The sequence below is a fragment of the Rhinatrema bivittatum genome, chromosome 3 (genome assembly GCF_901001135.1).
Source record: "Rhinatrema bivittatum chromosome 3, aRhiBiv1.1, whole genome shotgun sequence".
Classification (NCBI taxonomy): domain Eukaryota; kingdom Metazoa; phylum Chordata; class Amphibia; order Gymnophiona; family Rhinatrematidae; genus Rhinatrema; species Rhinatrema bivittatum.
Genome location: NC_042617.1, coordinates 97,089,509 through 97,113,463, shown reverse-complemented (window position 1 = coordinate 97,113,463; position 23,955 = coordinate 97,089,509). Strand labels below are relative to the sequence as shown.

General features: G+C 41.7%; 1 protein-coding gene across 2 annotated transcripts in view; it reads right to left on the bottom strand.

The window, feature by feature from the left end:
* The window catches only part of PLCB1 (phospholipase C beta 1), a 1,417,494-nt gene that overhangs the window by 387,402 nt on the left and 1,006,137 nt on the right, over nt 1-23,955 (bottom strand). For both annotated transcript variants that reach the window (XM_029593506.1, XM_029593507.1), the window contains exons 15-16: nt 15,809-15,879; nt 3,469-3,565 (exon numbers count right to left, since the gene is read on the bottom strand). In XM_029593506.1, the coding sequence (XP_029449366.1) occupies nt 3,469-3,565; nt 15,809-15,879 (168 nt within the window). The remainder of the gene's footprint in view (nt 1-3,468; nt 3,566-15,808; nt 15,880-23,955) is intronic.

The following is a 23,955-nucleotide window of genomic DNA, read 5'->3' as shown; positions in this document are numbered from 1 at the left end:
CATACATTCTCTTCTGCAAATGGAGTATCGTCTACTCCACCCCCATTCACAGTCTAGCCAACTATCAATGGTCCTTCTCCAGGATTTTCTTTAATGAACACTGAACTGAAGTATTAGTTTAATATTTCAGCCATTTCTTTGTCTTTCTCCACACATTAAACTTTGTCACCTTTCAAGTTTACTATACCACTTCAGACTTTTCTCCTTTCTCTGATATAGCTCAAAAATGTTTTATCACCTTGCTTTATCTCTTTGGCAATCTTTTTTTCTGCCTGACTTTTCGCTTTCTTCATCACCCTCAGTTTCACCAGATAGTCTTCCCTGTGTTTCTATTTTTGGGATTGCCATCTGCTTGCAGGACTAGGAATCACACACTACATATATGCAGACAAGATTCAACTAATTCTACTTATAGAAGACACATTAGAAAAAACACTAAACCTGGCTAACATGTACCTAGGCATTATAAGACAACTACTAAACCAAATGGAACTTGTGATTAATATTGATAAAACAGAATTTCTACACTTAGAACGTAAAAATACCGAAATCAGCAAAACGTCAATAACCCTCAATAACAACCAGACAATTGAACTAGCTGAAAAAGTACAAAACCTTGGAATAATAATGGACCCTGAAATCAATCTAAAACAGCACATATCACTGAAAGTAAACAAAGGCTATGCTAAACTCATGGTACTCAGAAAACTAAAACCACTACTAACACTAACTAATTTCCGAACAGTTCTACAGGCACTACTTTTCTCTAGCACGGACTACTGTAATGCTCTTCTATTAGGACTCCCAAACACAACATTAAGACCAAAACACAGCAGCTAGAATACTAACCGGAAAAAGGAGGAGGGACCAAATAACTGAAACCCTGGTGGAACTACATTGGTTACCTGTCGAACACAGAATTAAATATAAAACCCTATGTACCATACATAAACTAATACATGATGAGAAATTGGACCAGCTAAACACAGCATTAAGAGTAAATGTCCCACACAGAAACCTTCGATCTGCAAATAAAGCACTCTTAACCATTCCTTCAGTAAAAACGGCAAGATTAGCCCAAATGAGATAAAGGGCATTATCACTAGCAGGCCCCATACTTTGGAACACAATGCCTCTAGAGATCAGATTGCAAAGAGATCTCAAAGCATTTAAGAAAAGTTTAAAAACATGGCTTTTCAAACAGAATTTTATAAAGAGACAGGAGAATAGGAAATATTTAGAAACAGGCTGAAGAACACCGGCACACAGCATTTAGGATTGTACAGTAGAGTGGTCCACGAACTCTACATCACTATAAACATAATTGTAACACTATGAATAGTGAATTTTACACGTGAACAGTACTTCACTGGTACAATAGGTCATGACCTACTCCACTAAACGATTGTCTTTAATGATATATTGTAACCGAACCTTTAGCGGCACCTGTTAGAATGTACTATTGTACGCCCTCACCAACATTAATTTATGTGCCTACATGTAAACTGTTGCGATGGTATATGACTTAGCAATGGTATAGAAAAGATTTTAAATAAATAAATAAATAAATACATTTCTTGAATTCTGCTTTTTTTGCCTTTATCAGCCATGTCCTTTGAGATCCAGATCGGTTTCTTATTTCTTTTACTTGTGTTTACATTTCTCACATATATATTTGTTACCTTTGTAATCACTCTTTTTAGTTTGGCCCACTGTTGTTCCACCTCTCTTATTTTCTCCCAGTCTTCTAGTTCTGCCTCTAGGTATGTTCCCATTTCAACAAAGTCCGTATTTTTGAAATTCAAAACTCGGGCTTTGTGTGACCTCTCTGTATCCTATTTGCAGTATCAAATCATACCATTTGATGATCACGGGTGCTCAGGTGGGCACCCATCCGGACACTGGAGACATTATCTCCATTAGTGAGTACTAGGTCGAGTATAATTTTCTCCCTCATGGGTTCCACTACCATTTGTTTGAACAGAGCCCCTTGAAGGGCATCCACTATCTCTCTGCTTCTGGTAGATTCCGCAGAAGGATTCTCCAGTCTATGTCTAGCAGATTAAAATCTCCAATACTCAACACTTCTTCCTTCTTTCCCACCTTTTGGATGTCTTCAACCAGATCTCTGTCTAGTTCTTCCGTTTGAATCGGAGGCTTGTAAACCAATCCAGTAAAAAAGGATGCACCATCATCTTTTTTTAGGATAGCCCATAATGCTTCTTCTCTACCCCACATTCCTTGCAGTTCAGTTTCTTGGATATTGTTTTTGACATAAAGAGCTATTCTCCCCCCTTTTCTGTCCTCTCTGTTCTTCCTTAACAATTTATAGCCCAGTAATCCCAATCATAAGATTCAGTGAACCAGGTCTCTGTAATGGGCAACTATGTCCAAGTTCCCTTTCACAATTAAGGCTTGCAGGTCTGGGATTTTATTGCCCAGACTATGAGCATTTTTGGTCATAGTTTTCCAGCTAGTGTCCCTAGAATTTCTGTTCTTAGTCATCTGTTTGCTGTTTTGAGCTGATTTACTTTGTTATTTTCTTCTCCAAATTCCTGACTTGCTTGGGGATCACATGGCAATTTCATTGGCCACCTCCTGCCATCCCCGCCTTCTAGTTTAAATGCTTCATAGTATATGTTCTGAATTTCTCACTTAGCATCCTCTTTCTGGCCAAGGACAAATGTAGACCATCCTTATAGTACAACTTTCTCCTGTTCCCTACATGGCCCCATCCACCATTGTAACCAAAACCACTTGATTTATACCATGCTTTGAGCCAAACATTGAAATTATCTACATGGCAGAGCCTTTCCTTCCCCTTTCCATGAACAGGTAATACTTCTGACACATGGTCTTAGCCATGTGTCTAGTCTTCATCCCTAGGTTTTGGAAATCTTTCTGAAGTGCAAGGATACCATATCTATCAAGTTCATTGGTCCTAGGATGAATGATAACATTGATACTAGAGTCTACTTTCTTCTGTAATTGTGTTGACTATCTGGTTGGCATTTCTACTAGCTGACGATCCTGGAAGGCATTTAACTGTTGTGTCCCCATCAAAATTATTATTATTATCATTTACAACTAACAAAGATGGATTTTCAGGTAAAATGATAAGGAGAATGGAACCCAGAAAAAAAAATTGAATTATTCTATGTACACAGTGGGACTCGGTGGTACAAAAAGGCTTTTTTTTTGTTTCTCTCATTTTTTTGTGCTATTTATTTAAAATGCTAGAACAATAACACAGAGACACTTAACAGCATCTGACCTAGTGCCAATGAGCTGTTAAAGCAGGTTCTGTACTCCTTGAATGTTTATAGGTTCATTTATTTTGTGGATAATGAATCTGTCTAGCTCAATGTTTTTCCATCTGAAGCTTGCTCTGCATATACTCTGTTGCTGAAATACTTGTAATGTTTAACCACATTCTATTCTTCTTGATCAGTAGCAACCAAGACTTACTTTTTGACATCTCAAAGGTCTCGAACTTCACTGGCTGAATGTAGTTCACCAGATTTGACATTTCTTCTGTGGCACTAGCCTCATTTCCAGCAGTTCCCTAAAATGAAAAAGAACCATTTCCATATAAAATTGCAAGTTTCATACAGTAGGCAAGAATAAGTATTTGTTGTGTAAATAACAGACATCAATAGCATGGTTGCAACTAAACTGTCATTTAAAAGAAAACTATAGGTGTCAAAGAATGCTAGAATGTTTGAGAAGACTGGGTGACAGGTAGTAATATTCACACATTATTAATTACATCCTTTATTAATTAGAATTTGTAGTTTTAAGTTATTTTTGTACTTCTTTAGGCAGCTATTTTGTAATTCTCTGGAACTCCTGGGAGTAGCCATGCTTGAAACAGTCACAAATTACATCACATTAAATGGAAATCTGATATGCTCAGTGTGTGATGTCAAATATGCTATCTTAATAAAAACAGACCAATCGAGTCCAGTGAACGTGATGTAATTAGTGACACTATTTGTAAGATGAAGACATATGGGATGGAGACACACAGAGCTTCATATTAAAAGGTTTGTTCAAGTAACGTTTTAGTTACTCAGACAAAGAAAATTTAATTAAAATCTCCCCCCTCACATGTCAATTTTACCAGTGTAAAATTTAGCCAGGAAAAAGAAGTGTATTCCAGAGGGGCGGGGCATAATTATAGTCGGGTAGTGCCAATATTGAGTACTACCTGGCTAAACTTCACTAGTAAGTCTGGTCAGAAAAAAGTGTGGCCTAAAGTATATTACACTATAATTAGTATATAGCCTTGAGCATATTCAGCGGCAGACTAACCCAAGTAAGTCCCGCTGATTTTCTTGCCTAAAGTTGCTCAGATATATTCCTACTCTCCATGCAGCTGAATATGTGCTGTGTTTAAGGTGGACCCTTGTCCTGGAGCAGTGTAGGACGGCTCCCTGGCCCTTTCTTTGTCATGACAGTGAGCGGAGCAGCTAGGGTAGAGTAATTAGCAATAAAGCTTCTATAATAGTTTGTAAAGCCAAGGAAGCATTGCAATGCACGGAGGCCAACTGGCTGGGGCCAGTCTCAGATACCTTGAAGTTTTTCTGGATCCATAGAAAATCCTCTGTCGGAGATGATATACCCTAGGAACGGTAGGTGGTTTTGCTCGAAGATGCATTTTTCCAATTTGGCATAAAGTTGGTTCTCTCTTAGGCATTAGAATACTGTCTTGACATGATCACAATGTGATTCTAGATCTTTCGAGAAGATCAGGATGTCGTCCAGGTATATGATTACAAAGGAATATAGGAGATCTTGGAGGATTTCGTTCATGAGTTGCTGAAAGACAGCGGGGGCATTACATAGGCCGAAGGGCAATCCCGATGTACTCGTAGTGGCCATCCCTAGTGTTGAATGCTGTCTTCCAGATATCTTCCGGTTGGATACATACCAAATTGTATGCACCCCTCCGATCCAACTTGGTAAAGATCCGAGCCCCTTGGAGGCAATCAAACAGCTCGCTGATGAGGGGTAACGGGTATCGGTCCTTTCAGGTGATGGCATTAAGTTCCCTATAATCAATACAGTGACATAGTCCTCCGTCCTTTTTCTTGACGAAGAAAAAGCCTGCTCCAGCGGGAGAGTCAGAGGGTCTGATGAACCTCTTTTCTAGGTTTTCTTTAATATACTCGGACATGGCGAGGGTTTCTGGATGAGACAAAGGGTAGGTTCTGCCCTTGGGAGGCGTCGTACCTGGAAGAAGTTCTATAGGGCAATTCAGTTTGTGCAGTGGAGATAACGTGTCTGCCTTCTGCTTCGAGAAGAATTCTTCAAACTCGGCATACTGGGTAGGCAACCCAATAAGGGTGGTAGACTTCAGGATGGTTACCACTGGAGATACTTGTTGTAGACAGGTCTTCTGGCACTTGGAACCCCATTGCACCAGCTGCAGGGAATGCCAACCGAATTGAGGTCCGTGGACCTGGAGCCAGGGCAGCCCTAGGATGACAGGGTGTGTTTAACGTTCATATGTGATGTGTTTCAGCACATAGAAGGACATCTCCTCCTCATGGAGAGTGCCCACGGTAAGGCAGACAGCTACTGTTCAGTGGGTGATGAGTCCTGGAAAGTGTTCCCCTTGGATGGACGCAATTCAGAGGCTCACCTCTAATGGCAGTAGAGGGATGTTCAGTAGCTTGATGATGTCATCCATGATGAAGCTGCCACTTACCCCGTGACTCGATGCCAAGGGAGATTGGAAGTAGAAGTTGGGGGTCGGTGACAGTAGCACCAGGCTCAGGCATTGCAGTTTCCCAGTCGAACCAGGCAGGACTGCCTAAGATGTCCAGAGGCATAACAGTAAAGGCAGAGACCTTCCTTTCTCCGACAAAGATGTTCGGCCGAAGACAGTTGCACACGGTTAACCTGCATGGGTTCTTCAGCAGGAGGTGGTGGTGCCAAGGAAGCCTTGGAAGGAGGACTTCCAGCACACATTGGGCATGGAGTAGGAGATCTAGAGGCCTTTACTTCTAGGAGCCATTACCGGAGTTGGTGGTCGATCTTCCCGGTGAGGGAAATCAGGTTCTCTAGAGACGTGGGAGTCTCATGGATGGTGAGTTCATCTTCGAGAGCGCTGGAGAGACCATCTAGAAAGATGGCTTGCAGACATTCTTCTTGCCACTCGAGTTCAGTAGCCAGAGTCCTGAATTCCATGTACTCGGAGAGGGTTTTCGACCCTTGACAAAGGTGGAGAAGATTATGGCTGGCTACCGCTTGGAGGCCTTGGTCTCCGAAGGTCTGCTTGAAGACAGTGACAAACTCAGCCAACTGGGAGAACATGGGGTTGGAGTGTTCCTACAATGGAGAAGCCCATGCAAGAGCCTTTCCTTCTAGGCGGGAAAGGATGAAGGTTATTTTCATGATCTCCTTCAGGAACAAGGAGGGTTGCAGTGCAAATTGCATGAAGCACTGATTGAGGAAGCCTTGACAGAAGCGTGGATCTCCGTTAAATCGAGGAGGTGCTGGGAGAGCCAATGTTGCTCTGGATAGCATGGAAGCCGACAGACCCATGGGATTGGCCATAGCTCTATCTCGCAACTGGGAACAAAGCTCTTCAACCAAAGAGGTTAATGATTCCAAGGCTCGTCAAGGCTTGTCAATGCTCTTGGACTGTTGCGGCCAACCCCGGTAGGGCCGGGGAGGCGGGAGACTCTGTCGAGTCCATGGCCTTGGCAACCTGTTGTGCTTGGAGGTGGACCCTTATCCTGGAGCAGTGTAGGACAGCTCCCTGGTTAGGCCCAGGAAGCACCTGCCACCAGGTGGTGGAGCACAGGAGGAGACAGAGGCTAGCTGGAGCTTCCCCACTGGAAGCCTGCAGTCCCCCAGGGTGGAGCCCTTGGGGACCCAGGCCACTTGGACTTAGGTGGGCCTCACAGGGCCTCCCAGATAGGAAGTATAGAGGTGTGCCCATCAGGATCAAGGGTGCCCGGTCGATGTCTTGACTAGAGGCCTGAGGGATCAAGGAAGGCCAGTACAATGTCTGTGATGACAAGGCTAAGAGCAGGGCCAGAATCAAGGAGGCATGGTCAACAATAGTGAGGTCAAGTTCCAAGGATCAGTCTGTGAGTGGTCAGCCAAAGCAGGGGTCAGATATGGTCAAGGAGGCAGGCAAAGATCATTACCAGAGAGTCAGTCCAAGAGGTACTACCTGAGGGAACACAGGAACAGACAGACGCTGCAACAAGCAATGAGACACGGAGGCAAATTAGTACACACACACAGTCAACTCGATGCTAATCCCGGGGTCTCCAGTCACCAATGAGCATGGGATACCAGACAGAATGGCACAACTCCAGAAGACAGTCAACAGGAGCGAGGTCCGGGGCAAGCAACTGAACAGGACAGCGATGTTCCGATTGGTGTCCATGTTCTTGGAATTCTTTGATGGGGGGGCTTGAACCCACAAGCTTGGAATCAAGTGTTCTAGGTTTCATAGATGTGGGGCATCAACCCATGAGCTTGGAATCAATTATTCTTGGAAGCACCGGTGTTGGGGGCTTGAACCCACAACCTTATGATCAAGGTCTCTTATTGACACAATGGTGGATCACAGTCTCTTCAGGCCACGAGTGAGGCCTGGTGCACTGAGGAAGGCCCGGCGACTGCCACCGCAGGACACCAAGGCATGGAGGAGCTTGCAGCTGCTGCCAGGGAGGCCGACCCCGGACCTGTAGTGGAGTTGGAAAGGTGAGCAGGCCTATGCACAGGCTGAGCACGGTTGGGGCGCATAACAATATGGACTTCACTGTTGAGACTACAGCCCCGTTTTACAGTCTTAATATTTAGTAGGATCCAATAACCGTTCATCAGTGATGCTGCTACAGCTGCCCATTGTCATCTCATTTATGTTTTACTCATGACTGCAGACACAAGGTGTGTGAGGAAACATTACACATGTTTTACATGAAGTGCATACTATGTTTATACTATTCACTTAATTCTTTCCATGCTAGGCTGTTTATGACTTCCCTGGCAAAAGAAATTGTATGCGGGTTTGCAATAACATGTTTTAAATACAGTAATACATTTGTCCTTTATGTGTATCTATGCAAATCATGCTCTAGGATCTTTTTCTGCTCAAGGGTTGATGTAAAAATCAGGTCGATGGTCACAAAATGCCTGTGAAATTGGAGTAAATGTATGGAACTACAACAATTTTCACTAATAATACTTCAGTTTAAGAAGGAGATTATGGGTAATAGAAAAAAGTATTGTCTGAAAATACTCATTTTGTCAACTTTTAGAATATAAAATTTGTTGCAGGATGCCTACTTGCACACAATTGTTGTGTACAATTTTATTCTTTCATTTATTTTGGGTTGCAAATTTTATGATTGTTGCTTTTTATTAATATAAACCAGTCTGTTATATTTTTCATATTAAGTTTTTAAATAAACATAGGGGAGCAATTTTCAAACTAGCCTCTTTACTGCAATGTTCATGTTCAGTTTTACTTTGAAAATGTCCTAATCAAAATGTCACCGCAGGGCCATACAACTCCCTTTTTTGCAGAGACTTTTTCTGAGCCAAACCATGGGCATAGCTTTAATAATCCAAAAACTAAGGGGTAGTTTTTAAAAAGCCTACGTGCATAAATCCATTGGATTTACGCGTGTAGGTAGGGTTACACACGCCGGGCCTATTTTAGAAAGGCCCGGCGACTTGCGTAATGCCCTGGGTCGCGCATATGTCCCGGGACTTTGAAAAAGGGGTGGGGAGGGGGCAGGGCAGACCGGGATCAGGGCGGGGCGGGGACAGAGGCTTCCGGCACAGCGGCCATTTGCTGCTGTGTCGGAGGATCGTGTGCTGGCAATCTGCCAGTGTGTGCAACTTGCACCTCCCCGGAGGCAGGCGCAACAGGTAAAATAAAGGTCGGGGGGGGGGGGGGTTAGGATAGGGCTAGGGGGCAGGACGGTTAGGGGAAGGGGAAGGGAGGTTAGGTTAGGGAAGTTCCCTATTTTAGAAAGGCCCGGCGATGCGCGTAAAGCCCTGGGACGTGCCTATGTCCTGGGACTTTGAAAAAGAGGCGGGTAGGGAAATTTGGGAAGGCCGTGGGCATTGGCGCACGCAAGTTGCACAATTGTGCACCCCCTTGCACATGCCAACCCCCACTTTTATAAAATGCGCGCACCTGTTATAAAATCGGGCATCCATGTGCATGCACCAGGAAGCGCGCACACTTGGATGCACACGCGCATCCTTTTAAAGTCTATCCCTAAGAGTATAGTTTTCTTCCCAAAAAAACACAGATTTTAGCCTTATGTGGGCTGTTATATCAGGGACGAGGGTAATTTTATAATTGTGTGGGTAGGATTCACTTGTACATGCAGACTTATTATATACTTAAGCTTGCCTTGAAAATGCCCAGGTAATTGGCTTGGTATGCACATAAGTTCCAACTCCACCCCAGCTCTGCCCCTGGAGCACCTTTCTGCAGTTCACATAAAGATATGTTGTAGCCAGATTAAAAGCACTTTTACATGCACAGGCACACGCATGTTACAAAATCCAGGGTCAGGGCGCACAAGGGGGTGCACAATTGTGCTCCTTGCACGCGACAAGCCCACTCCGAGCCACGCTGCCTTCTCCCATTCCTTCCCAGGCCGCTCCAAAATCGGAACGGCCTCAGAGGGAACTTCCCTACCCCCGCACCCCAATTTCCCTTCCCTTACCTCCCCCGCCCTTTCCCCCCTATCTTTTTTTTTTTGTTTCTAAACTTACTTCAGCCCGACTGCCGGCGCGCGATCCCAAGCACAGTGGCAAATGCCGCTATGCCTAGAGCTTCTGGCCCCGCCCTGGCCCAGACCACCCCTCCCTGCCCCCTCCCCGCCCCTTTTTGCGAGCCCCAGGACTTACACGTGTCCCGGGGCTATAGGCCCGGCACGCGTAACCTTTTTAAAATCCGGCCCACAGAGCCCTGGTCTACACGGTAAGCGCCATTTATGCACATAACACTGGGTTTTATGTGCAGACATGTCTTTGAAAATCAGGCTTTATAAGGACAGTTTTGAAAGGGATTCACAAGGGTAAAAATCATTTTACCTGCGCAAATTGCCTGTCTGAAAAATGTCCCCTGTAGGCATGTAAAATCACACATATAGTTCCATAAGGAGCATGCTTTTATCTGCATTATAGTGGGGATGTTCCCATCGAAAAGTTAGGTTGGGGAGAAATCTGTGTGCATAGTTTCGAATTTCCACAATTATGCACGGGGTTTTTGTTGGGTAGGCTCCGGGCCTGATCCAGTCCTGGGAAAAGGGAGTCCTGGGGGTGGCTCATGGCCAATGACAGAGGCTTCATGACCTCCCGAGTTTCCTGCATGGGGCTTGAGAAGATATAGCTCTTTCAAGGCCCTTAGGAGCTTCCTCTGTGGCTCTTCTGCTCATCAGGCCCTACAACACCAGGCCCTACAACACCATGTGGACACCAGGACTCTTGTTTAAAATTAAAAGTGCATTTACTGGCACTAATGGCAGGAAAAACAAAGTCCCAACTAGTCACTAGGACACCAAACAGCAATACAAATTCAAAAACAGCACAAAAATAACCCTCCCAAAACACTTTGGGACATGAACCCTTCTCCCTTTGGGCCATCCCAACTATTTTTTTTCAAAAGTATGTTGGGGATGGAAGTGTGGTGGAGGGAGGGAGGGAGAGGCTGGAAGGCTGAAGATAAGATGCCTAATTTCCATGCACTGGCCCTGAAGTGACATATTTACTAAAGAGTATTAATAGCGCCCAGTAACACACTTTTTAATGTGTGTTTTTGTAACTCATTTTAACATACTATTGACTAAAAGCTTTATGCCCTTTAGTGAACTGTGTGTTAAAGCCCTGCAATAACATGTGTTAACAACATGATTATAATGAAAAAGCCTTGAATTTTTGCTTCAATTGCGACACTAACATGAATGTTTGTGTTAGCGTACAACTGCACCACACGTAAATGATCTGTTGGCAAAAGTTTGCATTTTAACCAGCTCATTTCAATTTTACCGCAAAAATCAGTGTTAATGGCAAAAATCCCACTGTATTGGTAATGAAATGAGGTAATGAATGGTACTATAGCTTTAAAGCATGTTTATCACTAATGCCGGTATTTAACATTTTGTAAACAGGATACATGGAATTAAAGGTATGCATTGATTATATAGTGTATATACTGTATATATATAAAAATACACATACACATGCACATATAGCTCAATGGCATTTTGTGTGCCATTATAAAAGAAGAAGAACATGCCATACTGAGTCAGACCAAGGGTCCATCAAGCCCAGCATCCTGTTTCCAATCCAGGCTACAGGAACCTGGCAAGTTCCCACATATCATGCACACACATACCAGACAGCTGTACTGACAATGAGTAGTGCTGTGCTCATATAATTATATCAATTCCCAAAGGGAATCAGTACTACAGAAATACTTACAAGAACAAATATAGAGAACAAATTTTGATCTTTATTACAAAATATATATATATATATATATATATATATATATAAAAGTACACTTAAAACTGAATACATGTACTCAAAAAAGGTTTTTTTTTATTTTACAAAACTTTTCCAACTACAAATATACTAAGCAGCATTTTATAGAATATGCACTCACACCACACTCATAGTATAACATCATAATAGCAAATGTATGTGTACTATTTAGCGGCTCAACTAACACAGTGGGGTTGATTTTAAGACCCACGCGCACACAGCGCATGCAAGTCCCAGCCACATGCGTAAACCCCGAAATGTATGCACGTAGCCCTTTTAAAATCCAGGCTTAAGATTTTTAGATTATTTATGCATGCCATTTCTAATTTTGTGGTTTTCTAATTTAATGGTTAAAATATAATTATATGCAATTAGTACACTGTAGAAATAGATTAGTCTCCAGATGGTTCTTTTCTGAAATGACATTGCTACTGTCTGATGATGTCATCTCCCTAGCCTCTTATTACTGAAAGAACAATTTATGAAATGCCAGTGATGGGGAGCTTCTATCTTCCAGTAGCACAGCTTTCTGGATACAATACATCATGCCTCACTGAAAACCTTTATTTCTGTTGTAGAGTATATCGAAGACCAGAAACAGCTCTCTAGTAGTATTCCATGGAAAGTTCCCTTATAGAGGATAGTTCTGCTTTACTGATAAAATTAGAAACCATCATTAGCAATAATCACCCGAACTTTCAAAACTGTCCAGGTACACCCTTTGCACACGTAAATGGGACCGTAGAGATTTATCCAGTATTTTATAAATTGTGTGGCAGAAGCCTCACAGTTTATAATGTATCTCATATTTCCTCCCGGAAACTACGTGCATATATTTCAGTATATGTGCATATTTGCAATACAGGAACATACATACTTTCTTTACTCATTTTATAAAAATAGGCGCATATATTTTATACACATAATGGGCCGGATTTTAAAAGATTTACGCGCGTAACCGGCCTTACGTGCGCCAGGCCTATTTTAAAAAGGCCTGGCGACGCGGCCCCAGGACACATGTAAGTCCCAGGTCTTTACAAAAGGGGTGGCCCGGGGGTGGGGGCGTGGGTGGGGCGGTCCAGGGGCGGAGCAGGGGTGGGGCCAGAGGCCTCCGACATAGCGGCCATTTCCGCTGTGTTGGAGCATCGTGTGCCGGCAGGCTGCCTGCGCACGCAATTTGCGCCTGCCCAGAAAAAATCGGGTGTATATGTGTGCGAGCTGGGTAGCACGTGCACATGTAGGCCGCACGCACTTCTTTTAAAGTCTACCCCAATAATTGTAACCATTCATGCATAATAACCCAGAATTAAACATGGAGTCAGGCATCTTACAAAGGGCGCGTGTACTCCGCTCCTGAAAATACTTGCACACCTACTTGGAATCACCAGCTCAGCGATGCCTCCACCATTTCACATAGATCTTCATCAGTTCACCCAGACCCTCCAGGACTTCACCCTGAAACCCCACCAGTTCACCCAGACCTCCCACCCAAAACTGCAAAGACAAGTCTGATTTTAATTGCACGAGTCAAGTAGAAAGTGCAAAAATGTTTAGATATGTTCAGGAATGTATGCATGCATATTACTTACAAAACGGCAACTTGCGTGCATATTTCTGAACCCTGCCCTGACGCGTTCCTTTGTCCCTCTTGTATTTACACTCATGATACTGCAAGTACATGTGTGTTCTTGGGGTTTAGAAACTAGGGTGTATGCACGCATGTGCTATTTTAACACACACTATCCCCCTGCGTAACTCTTTGAAAGACATCTTCATAAAGTTTACTTACTGCCTAGTAAGCATATGAGAATTGAGGCCAGGGTTTCATTTCTATATATTCTGCATTAGCTGCAAGCGAGTTTAGCTACAGGAAGGGCAATAAAATGGTTGAGACTGGATAGAATGAAAGCCTGGCATTTTGAAATCATTTTATCAGAGAAGAGCACTCCACACAGTTTTTCATAAAACAGAGATAATAATCCAACTTAAATGACTAGAAAAACAGATTAAGGCAAAGTTTGTTGTTCAATTGATAACAGGAAATGGGCTGCAATATCAAAATCAGGTGGACCAGTGTTTCAATTAATAGGCTAGGAAACATGAGAATGGGGATTCACATCCTCTGTTCCCACGAGCAATCACTGTGCTCTTGAGCAAGTTACTTTATCTCCTTTTGCTCAGGTATTCGTTTAGACTATGTTTCTTAAGACAGGGGACTTATTGACCTGTTTATAATTTGGATTTCCCACTAAGTAAAGTAGGCAGCAGCCTAGTGGCACAAACTTGAAAAGGATACCTCCCTTACATCCTGTTAGTACTTTCCCACAAGCACCACTCACCTTGAATGGTCCCTCCTGCATCTATGGAGTCTCCCCACCCCCACCCACACCTGCATTTCTACAGAGGGAGTCCTCGTTCCTGTGCCTAATGGTGCTTAAAAGGTAAATCCATCACTGTGTATAGCTCCTTGTTTCAGGGCACTATATAAATGGCAAAATAAATAAATATATAATCCGGGCTCACAATCCTAAATTCTACCTCTAACCTGTGGAAGGTCTCCTGGACTGAGCTCAGTGGATCACGATCATAGATAAGATCCCTAAAAACTGAGGAAAAAAGTCAAAATGTCTAATGATTTTCAAGGATCCTATGTAGGCTCACGATCCAATAAACCCTGCATGAGGGACACAGATTAGAACTGGGGTACATATCTCAGATCATGACACTTCACTCCTTCTCTGAAAATGACGTGACTTGAGAACAAACAAGCTTAATTGGTTCTCCTGTCATTTCTCATATCTCAACTTCTCTCCCTGTCCCACTCCTTTAATAACAATAATTCAAAATGTTTCTTATTGCAGAATTTTTAGTGCTTTTATTGAAAACTACAAAAATGAAACTACTTCACTAGCCTTCACCTGAAAAGAAACACTAACAGGTCAAGCTTTCTCCTTCCAGCAGATGGCAGAAAAGCACTGAGTAGTAGTACAGAGCATGAAAGTTAAGCAAACACTAAGTCCAGAGCAGTAGCAGAAACCAGAGGTGGATGGACCTCAACAATTCTACTTCAGGGCTTCATACTTTTGCCTAAAATTTCTTTGGATAATCTTAGATAGCTTTGATATGATTCTCATTTTTTCCCCTTATAGTGGTTCTCATTTATACAGCTCCAAAGTATTTGAATAAAGTGTAGATCTTCATGTATTTTTAATGTAAGTTTGAATCAGCAAATATTCATGTCTAAATTGAGTCAAGAAGATCTGTGCTGGGTGATTTACAGAAAGTGGAGTATGACCATGCATGGTTTGGAGATATCCAAGTCAAATTTTGACCCATCTTGTTTTGACTCTGAAAATCTGACTCTGCTCTGAGTCTGAATAGTGCTCTGATTTATTCCAAACTGGCTTGCCCATCTGAAGGGAAACTGAAAGCTAATAAAATACTACAGTAATGCATCTCTGTTTAGGTAGGGGAGAGAGTGGTGGTAGTCAGATTTGCTAATCTCCCCCCTGCAAAGACATAGTTCTACCCACCCCATTAGAATTTCAAGTGCCCTGTTTCTTCATCCCATGCTGTTTTAACAACTCATCTGTTTTATTTTATTTTTTTTTAAATATTTATGCTCAAAGTGGATAACAATAAATATGTTTTTTGAAAATAAAATTACAATACATATAACAATGAAGCAACTTGCAAAACAGCAGCCAACTTTTTAAATGTGATAACACATAGACAACATTTTTTGTATTTTTCTTATTTCTCTAAGTAAGGTTTGCATGGCTGCACAGCACAAATTGTACATGTCAACAGAATGAATACCCCGGGATAAGCGTAGGAAGTCCTGGTGATAACGATTCTGTTTGGAGCTCTTCAGGTCCTGTTTGGGAACTCCACAACTGGAGGATTGTGGAATGACAAGGAGCTCTAATGTGAGCTCTCTGAGGAGAAGAGGAACCCCTTTATAAATATTATTAAAAATAAAATAGTGTTACACTAGGCTGAACAAGCCCTCCCTCAAAACACACACACACACCCCAACATTATTTGCAGGAGTAATTATGCTCTTTAAATGTTTCCAGTCTCATAAGAAAACACAGCCTTTCTGCTTATTGTTGCCAGCACAGCCAAATGGAGCTGGACTGGGAAACGGAACAAGCTTAACCAGAGTATGGTCCAATGTGGGGCAGAATGCCTTTGGGAAATATAGCCCTTTTTAGCCCGTTTTCAGCACGGCCAAGGATTTATAGAATCACCACAAGATGAAGGGGCTTACCTCATCCATCGATTTCTTGCAGTCGTCATCATCGTCCTCATCGTCTTCATCACTTTCAATGTCTGCTTCCCCTGCAAAAGTTTAATTACAGCATTGTGACCAAATGAGCAAGCAGAAGGCTGGTAATCCTTGCTCAGTATTCTTTTCCCACAGTGATTCATGGCTCATGTGGTTTGCTGCACCCAAATAGCCATTTCCAAAGGCCACACCTGTTTCACGTAGCTTTTATTTATTTGTTCATATTTTGCTTCTTTACATTAATACTTTATTTACCTTTCAGCTAAAGCACATGGAAGCACTGCAGGCAGTATCATTATTTATTTATTTATTTAACATTTTTTATATACCGAAGTTCTAGTAACAATGTTACTAATCACTTCGGTTTACATATAACATTGGAATGACTTAACATGTGTGTCTTACATAGAACAGGAAAATGAACTTGGAGAAAAAAAATTGAAATAAATAACATCATCACTGAAGATCCAACTGTATATGTGATTTTCTTTTGTATAAACATAAAATCCATTTAAAGCAGAAACTAAAATTCTATCACATCATGTTTCTTCATATTTGTTTAGGAACCAAATGCCAGAATACCATAGTGACAACAATATTTTATCTATGCTATACTCACACATGCTGTCATGCACAATTTTAATTCTTTGTGTATGTGTATATAAATGTTGAGGTCCATATTCAGTCACTGTCCAGATAGCAAAATTAGCCGTTTATTCTTACCTGGCTAACTTTGGAGGTATATTCAATAGTGCAGTCATACTATTGAATATAGCTGGCTATCTTAAATTTAGCCAGCTAACTTTATCCAGCTAACTTTAGGACAGTTCTTTGCAGGGACAGCTCAGAGGCAATCTTCTGCCTGAGGTGAGGGATGAGATGACACCCTCTTCACCCCCAAGATGTGGCACAGGTCAAATCAGCGAAAGAAGAGGGGAAATCCCCTTTAAGAGTTTTGGCTTTTGGGGGATTTGAAATGCTGGGGAAGGGGGAGATAGTGTCAGAATTCCTAGAGATGTGGCCGAGATAGTGTCAGTTCTAATATTTCTAGTCAGCTGGTAATCCTGTGTCACTCCCAGGAACCCTACCACCTGCATCCCATCCTTTCCCCAGCATTTACACTCTGGGGAAGTAGGAAAAGGGTGGATGGTGAAGGTCTGTGTAATCTGTGTGTGGCGTACTCCCTCAGGGTCAGTGCAAGGATATTAGGTGCCCTAGACAAACCTTGCAGATTTGTTCCCCCACCTCTTCCCACTTACAATTAAAAAGTATGCATTAATAATAGTTTACAGGAAAAAGAACATTCAATGTACAGTCTTGTGAGGAAAAAAATCACTTACAACATGTATATATTTATATTTACTAATGTGTTGCCAAAAAAAACACTTGGAACTTATATGGTATTAGGCCTATTTTAACAAGTGTTAGGTGTGGGCTTGCCCTCAGAAAACCATGAGTAAACTGAACTACAATTACAATATAGTAAACCTCCCATATTAAAAAAGCTCACATTAACAACTGTACCTATGAAAAGACAACATTACAAATATTATAACAGGCCCTAAAACACCAAATCACTTACTATTAGGAAAATAGAACAAGCTATGAAGCTAAGCTGTTATAGATCCCTACATATTAGTCACACATACAGAACACAGACAGACCCTCACTACATACAGAATAAAGAGATAATAAAGTATAAATAATAACATACAGACAAAAACTGAACTGGAAACCGCAACAAGTCAGACTTTGTATGCAGTGTAACAATGGAAAAACAGAACCCTCACCATTCCTCATTAAACATCAAACAATAAAATCAAGAAATATAAAACAATCGTAATAGCAAAACCAAACACATAAAAAACAAACATTTCAAAACAGCTGATGAATAGAACATCCAGTGATTACAAAACATATAATATTGTTCTTTATTTCAAAACAGCAGACACATCAAACACCCAATAATTAAAATTTAGCTAAAAAAAATCCCCTGCTCTCCGACCCTGGGATCTTTAGATTCTAGTCACCCTGAGATTGTCGTGGAAATATGCACAAACTTTCTCCTCTCTCTCAAATATACACATTCTCTAAAACACATGTTATTTCTCACACAAACTTCCTTATATTCTCTCTCGTGTACATGTTCACTGATTCATATACTCCCTCTCATTGTCACAAACTCTCTCATGCTCTCACTCACACACATGCTCACTGGCTGTCTCTAATACACCTGCTCACTGGCTCCCACACAGGCCCACTGGCTTAAATAGTCTTTCTGCTCACATATATGCTCATTGGCTCACTCTTTCTCACTCACACACATGCTCACTGGCTTACAGACTTTCACTCACAGCATGCTCTGGAAACCACAAACCTGACTGTATTAGGCAGTGCAAAAATGGAAAAACAGAAACATCATCATTCCTTGCAAAACATCAAGCAATAAAATCAAGAGATATAAAACACCATTCATAATATTAAAACCATAGTATTAGAAAGAATAAATGTCAAAACAGCTGACAAACATCCAATAATTTAAAAAATCACGTAAATTTGTTCTATTTCCCAAACCAACAGCAATAAAATATTTCAAAACATCAGATACATGAAAACACCCCACAATTTAAAATGGGATTAAAAAATCTGCAGTTCTCCAGACCATAAAACAAATAAATAAATAAATACCTGAGATCTTTTGATTTTCAGTCACCAAGAAATTGTCACAGACTTGGGGGAAGGGAGCTACATCAACTGTATCTTCTTTTTTCGCCTCTTCAAAAACATAGTTGCTCTCTCTCTCTCATTCACATGCAGATTCTCTCGCTCTCATGCACATGCAGACTCTCATATATAACACAGTTGCTCTCTCTCTCTCTCACACACATACGCATGCTGTCTCTCTTATACACACAGGCACTCACCAGCACTTCCTGGAGCCATGCCACCATCTTCCTGCTGGTGGGGGTGAGAACCTCACCGGCATTTCCTTCAAACGGCGCCGCTCTCCTCCTGCTCTGCCTCAAGCCACTGAGCGGACTTTTAGTTTCTTTTTGACAGGGAAATGAGGCGGTCATAAGAGGGCTGTTTTATGGGGGCACTTTTTGCCGCCCCCCAAAAAATTTTCCCACCTGAAGCGACCACTTCTTCCTGTCTAATAGAACCACTCCAGCTCTTTGATCCGACCAGACTTAGCTGGATAAGTTTTCTGGCTTCCTCTACATATCGATATTAGCCAAATAAGCCAATTCCTCCCAGTTATGCCCCCTGGAACACCACTAACTCAGCCGGATAATAAGATAGATGGCTAAAATATAGCCAGTTAAGTGTTCAAATATTAATTTAACCAGATAACTTCTGCGTTATCTATCTAAATGATTCTGAATATGGACCTCTAAAAAAATGCAGAAGGAATAGGAGGCTGAAATCTCTGGGGGTGATAATCAAACTACTTGCGTTGATGCAAAATCAACAGATACGTTTTACCAGCAGCCTTTGCATCAATAATCGAAGCAGACATATGCACATACTTTTTCTTTGATTACTGCCCTAGGAAAAAGTACCTATAGAGATTTGTACCTGCATTCTCTGTGGATACATTTCCCCTTGGAAATAACACACAGAATTATGCAAATGTAATTTATACTTGTTACTGCCCTCCCTAGACCTAAACATATGTTTGAGAATGCCTCTAGACAAAAAGGCTAATACGACCTGGGCTGTAGAACAACCTGCGTAATTTTCCCACATTGAGGGTGGTCAAGGTTCAAACAACTCATTTCTGTTTTACCTACGGAAATTACGTTAAATATTGGCCTCTCCACACATAGACATTGATACTGTATTTTTGTACTGTTTCAAACACACATGCCCTAGAAATTTCTTTGATCCATGGATTTTCTTACAAAGTTCTTCACTTGATTTCCATCCTGTAAAGGCTTAAGGACATCTGAAAGTTTGGCATTTGTTGAATCTATTAGAGAAAAAAAAGACCGAGTTCCCCGTTCTAGTACTTTTGATACTTAATAAGTGAACCTGTGACTAGTGGTTTCCTGATGAGTTTGCAACAAAGAAGTTGTGTTTGAATTAAAAAATGAATAAGGTTACAAATGTGCTATAGCTTTCTTTAATTGAACATTCCTTTCGCGCCCCCCCCCACCTTCCCCTCCCTTCCCCTGTCTAACCCACCCCCCCCCAGTCCTACCTAAATCACCCCTACCTTTATTATTTAAGTTGCGCCGGCCACGCCCTGCCTCTTTTTTCAAGCCCCCGGGACATACGCACGTCCCGGGGCTTGCGCACGTTGCCGAGCCTATGCAAAATAGGCTTGGCGCGCGCAGGAGGGGTTTAAAAGTGTTACGCGCGTAACCCTTTTAAAATCCGCTCCACGGTGAGGCAGATATTCTCCTACATTTAGGCAAAGTTAGGTGCCTATTTTCAGTTACTTAAGAGCCTACATTTTCAGCTGCTTAGGAGCCTACGTTTTCGGCTGAAAATTTAGGGACCTAAGTTAAGTGCCTAGTTCTGGAAATCAGTGCTAATTGTGTTCCTCCCCTATAGCCACTTTTTAGGGTCCTAAATTTAGGGCCCTAAAGAAACTAGAATCCTAAATCTAGAAAATTAGCTTTCGTAAATTTTCAAAAGGGCCAATTTGGGAGCCTAACTCCAAAAGTTTGAAAATTGATCCCAGTATGTTTAGATGGCACCACATTTTGATTGAAAACCTGCCATAAGACATTTTTTGGCATAATATTTCCTCTGTTTCAAGCTTAAGATTGGCTGGCTGGGTCATTGTTATTTTTTATATTTATATTCTGTCTTTTGTGATTGGTCAGCAATCTCAAAATAGAATACATTTAGGTACTGTCCCCAGGGATTACAATCTAAGGGGGATAATTTACTATATTGCATTAGCCTTAAGCTGCCTTAATGCACAGATAATATGCAGTATTACAAATACCGTATGTTATCTTTCCCCCAACAAACCTGGCACAATGTGGATATTAGAATGAACAGATATGCCTACAAATGCATGCAAATCAGCTAATTAACATGGTAATAAAATAACACGACTTGCTGTGAAGTCTGAAAGCCACATTGTTTTATGGAAAGTTATCCATAAAAAATTTAGCTTCACATCCTACGATGTGAAGCTAAATTTATCTAGGAGCATTGGGATGTTAATGCACTTTGCGATGCTCCCGAGATCTTTCTTAAATGGCTTGGGAGGCCTGCATACTCCCTGGTAATGTAAAAAACCCCTGGAAGTCTATTAAGATCCATCCTCCGTTTTCACCCCTGGAGGCGGCCACAGTTTTGCCCTCCAGGAAAAAAACACCATGGCTTAGCAAAGAGACTCCATAAATTTGTCCCTGAGACAAAGGAGGGCGAAGTGACTTGCCCCAGGTCACAAGAAGTGTTAGTGGGATTTGGACCCTGTAGTGTGGTTGCCATGTTATTGAATACATGGAAACAAAGGTTAACAAATAAAAACAAAACCACATAGGGGTAGATTTTATAACATGCGCGCGTGGCCTACATGTGCACCTCGCGCGTCGAGCCGCACTGCCTTCCTCCGTTCCTTCCCCCCAATCCTGACCTTCCCACCCCTTCCCCTAACCTTCCCCCCCCTAGCCCTACTCTAACCCCCCCCCAAAAAAGTTTTATCCTACCTTTTGCGCCTGCCGGCAGGCTGCCAACACATAATCCCTCGACATAGTGGCAATGGCTGCTGTGTTGCAGGCTTCTGGCCCAGCCCACGCCCCCGGACTTCCCCGCCCCTTTTGTAAAGCCCCGGGTCTTACACGCGTCCCGGGGTTTCATGCGCGCCGCCGGGCCTTTTTAAAATAGGCTCAGGGCTGGACTTTAAAAGGGTTACGCGCTTAAATTAAGCGCGTAACCCTTAAAAAAAAACCCTGCGTGCGCCGAGCCTATTTTGCCTAGGCTCGGCGGCACGCGCAAGCCCCGGGACGCACGAAAGTCCCGGGGCTTTGCTAGGGGTGCGTGTCGGGGGGCATGTCGGGGGGTGGCGCGATGTTCGGGGCGTTCCGGGAGGCATGGTGCCGGCCTGGGGACGTATCTTATAAAATCCGGTGTACTTTTGTTCGCGCCTGGTGCGCGAACAAAAGTAAGCGTGCGCGCTGTTTTTTAAAACGTACCCATCAGTGCGCATAACCTTTTGAAAATCCGGCTCATACAGTATAAAGAAATAACAGGAAATAAGTTTATTGGACTAACTTGTTATTTTTAATAGAACCAAGTATACTTGCAGCAGTTTACCACAGAAGTAAGAAAAAAAAAAAAGACTGCCACTCTTGAAAAATATATCACTTCTGTGCACCGAGTAATAAACTAATACATGAATTGTAGAATGAGTACTTATTTTGTATATTATCACACACTGGTCCCTTTACTGGCAGAACATACCTTGATAGAAAATACATATCAACCAGCAGAGGGCACTATAAGTCAATCAATGTGAACAATGACGACATCCCTTTGCCATGTACAGTATTTGTCCATCTATAGGTGATACATCCATTATAAGCATGCCCTCTTGGAATTGAGAGTTTATAAACCACACATTTTCAAGCTAGGACACATGAAAACAAACATTGTATTCCTGCATATTGTAACATACAAAGAAGGTAATAATATGGCACCATTAATATATATATAATCCAGAAACAAAACAAAAACTGGTGCCAGGTTTTAATATTTATTCTATATAAAAAAATCTTAAATACATTATTGCATTTCAAAATCACTTATTACAACGTTTTAAAAACATACCCTAATCATCACAACAACCTAAGCTTCCCCACTCAATATACATAACAACCCCTCAATAATCACAATAACCCAACCCAATCTTCCCGATATCCACATAATATTTTAAGAGAGTAGGTAAGTGTAGCTGTGAGAAAAATCTTGGGTTTACGGTTTGGGGAAAGTTTTTATAGTTATAAGATTCTCGACCAGCAGAGTATTCGTGCGTAAGAGCAACTTTGTAGAGTTCAACATTTTCAAAAATATATGTGGGGTAAGTGGTTTTACAATAATGATTATAACATCATTCTTACAGGTTGGTTTTAACGTTGTACTAATCATACATATATTGTTGTACGGTTGGTTCGAGTCAGCTAACAGAATATTGGGAGGATTCTATTGGTATCAGCATTATGGGTAGGTGGTTATTTACATCTATTAAAAAATGATAGGTAGATTAATTTCAATAATTATTGTAAAGCAATAGGCAAATTGAATTAAAATCTGTTATCTTAATTTTGTTTTCAGATGCTATATGAAGACTTTTGTAAACAAAACATTTTTCTAAATTTTGTTATATTGATGATGTTATTGTGTTTTTATGGTTGATAAGATTTTACCAGGTGGGTTCCCCTGAAAAAGACGACTAATTAATTGTCAAAACTAGGGTCCTAGTTGGGTTATTGTGTATATTGGGAGCTTGTTATATATATTGAAAGGGGAAGCTTGGGTTGTTTGATGATTAGGGTGCGTTTTTAAATTGTTGTAATAAGATTTTGAAATGCAATAATGTATTTATGATTTTTTGATATATAATAAACATTGAAACCTGGCACCATTTTTTGTTTTTTCCTGCATATTGTGCCACATGAAGCAGGAATTCTTCTGTGCATTCAGGGACATAGTTTTTCTTCATTTAGCCGTATAGTTTTCAAAGTAGTTCAGACATTCTGAAATAAATTCCTTATCTTAGTTGACAGGTATGCTTGCTGGACTTGTTGGATTAACATGTACAGAAAGCAGTTTGTAGCACAGTAAAAACATTAGGGGTACATTTTCAAAGGTACGCGCGGGCGCCCATGTGCGCACGCTACCCAGAGCACACATATGGATGCCTGATTTTATAACATGTGTGCACATATTATAAAATTGGGGGTCGGCGCATGCAAGGGGGTGCACACTAGTGCATCTTGCACGCACCTTCGCCATTGCCAACGACCTTCCCCAGTTCCCTTCCCCCTAATCTAACCTTCCTACCCCTTCTCCTAACCCTCCTGCCCCTAGCCCTATCCTAACCCCCCCCCCCCCCCAATTCCTTTAATTTACCTTTTGCGCCTGTTCTGGGCAGGTGCAAGTTGAGC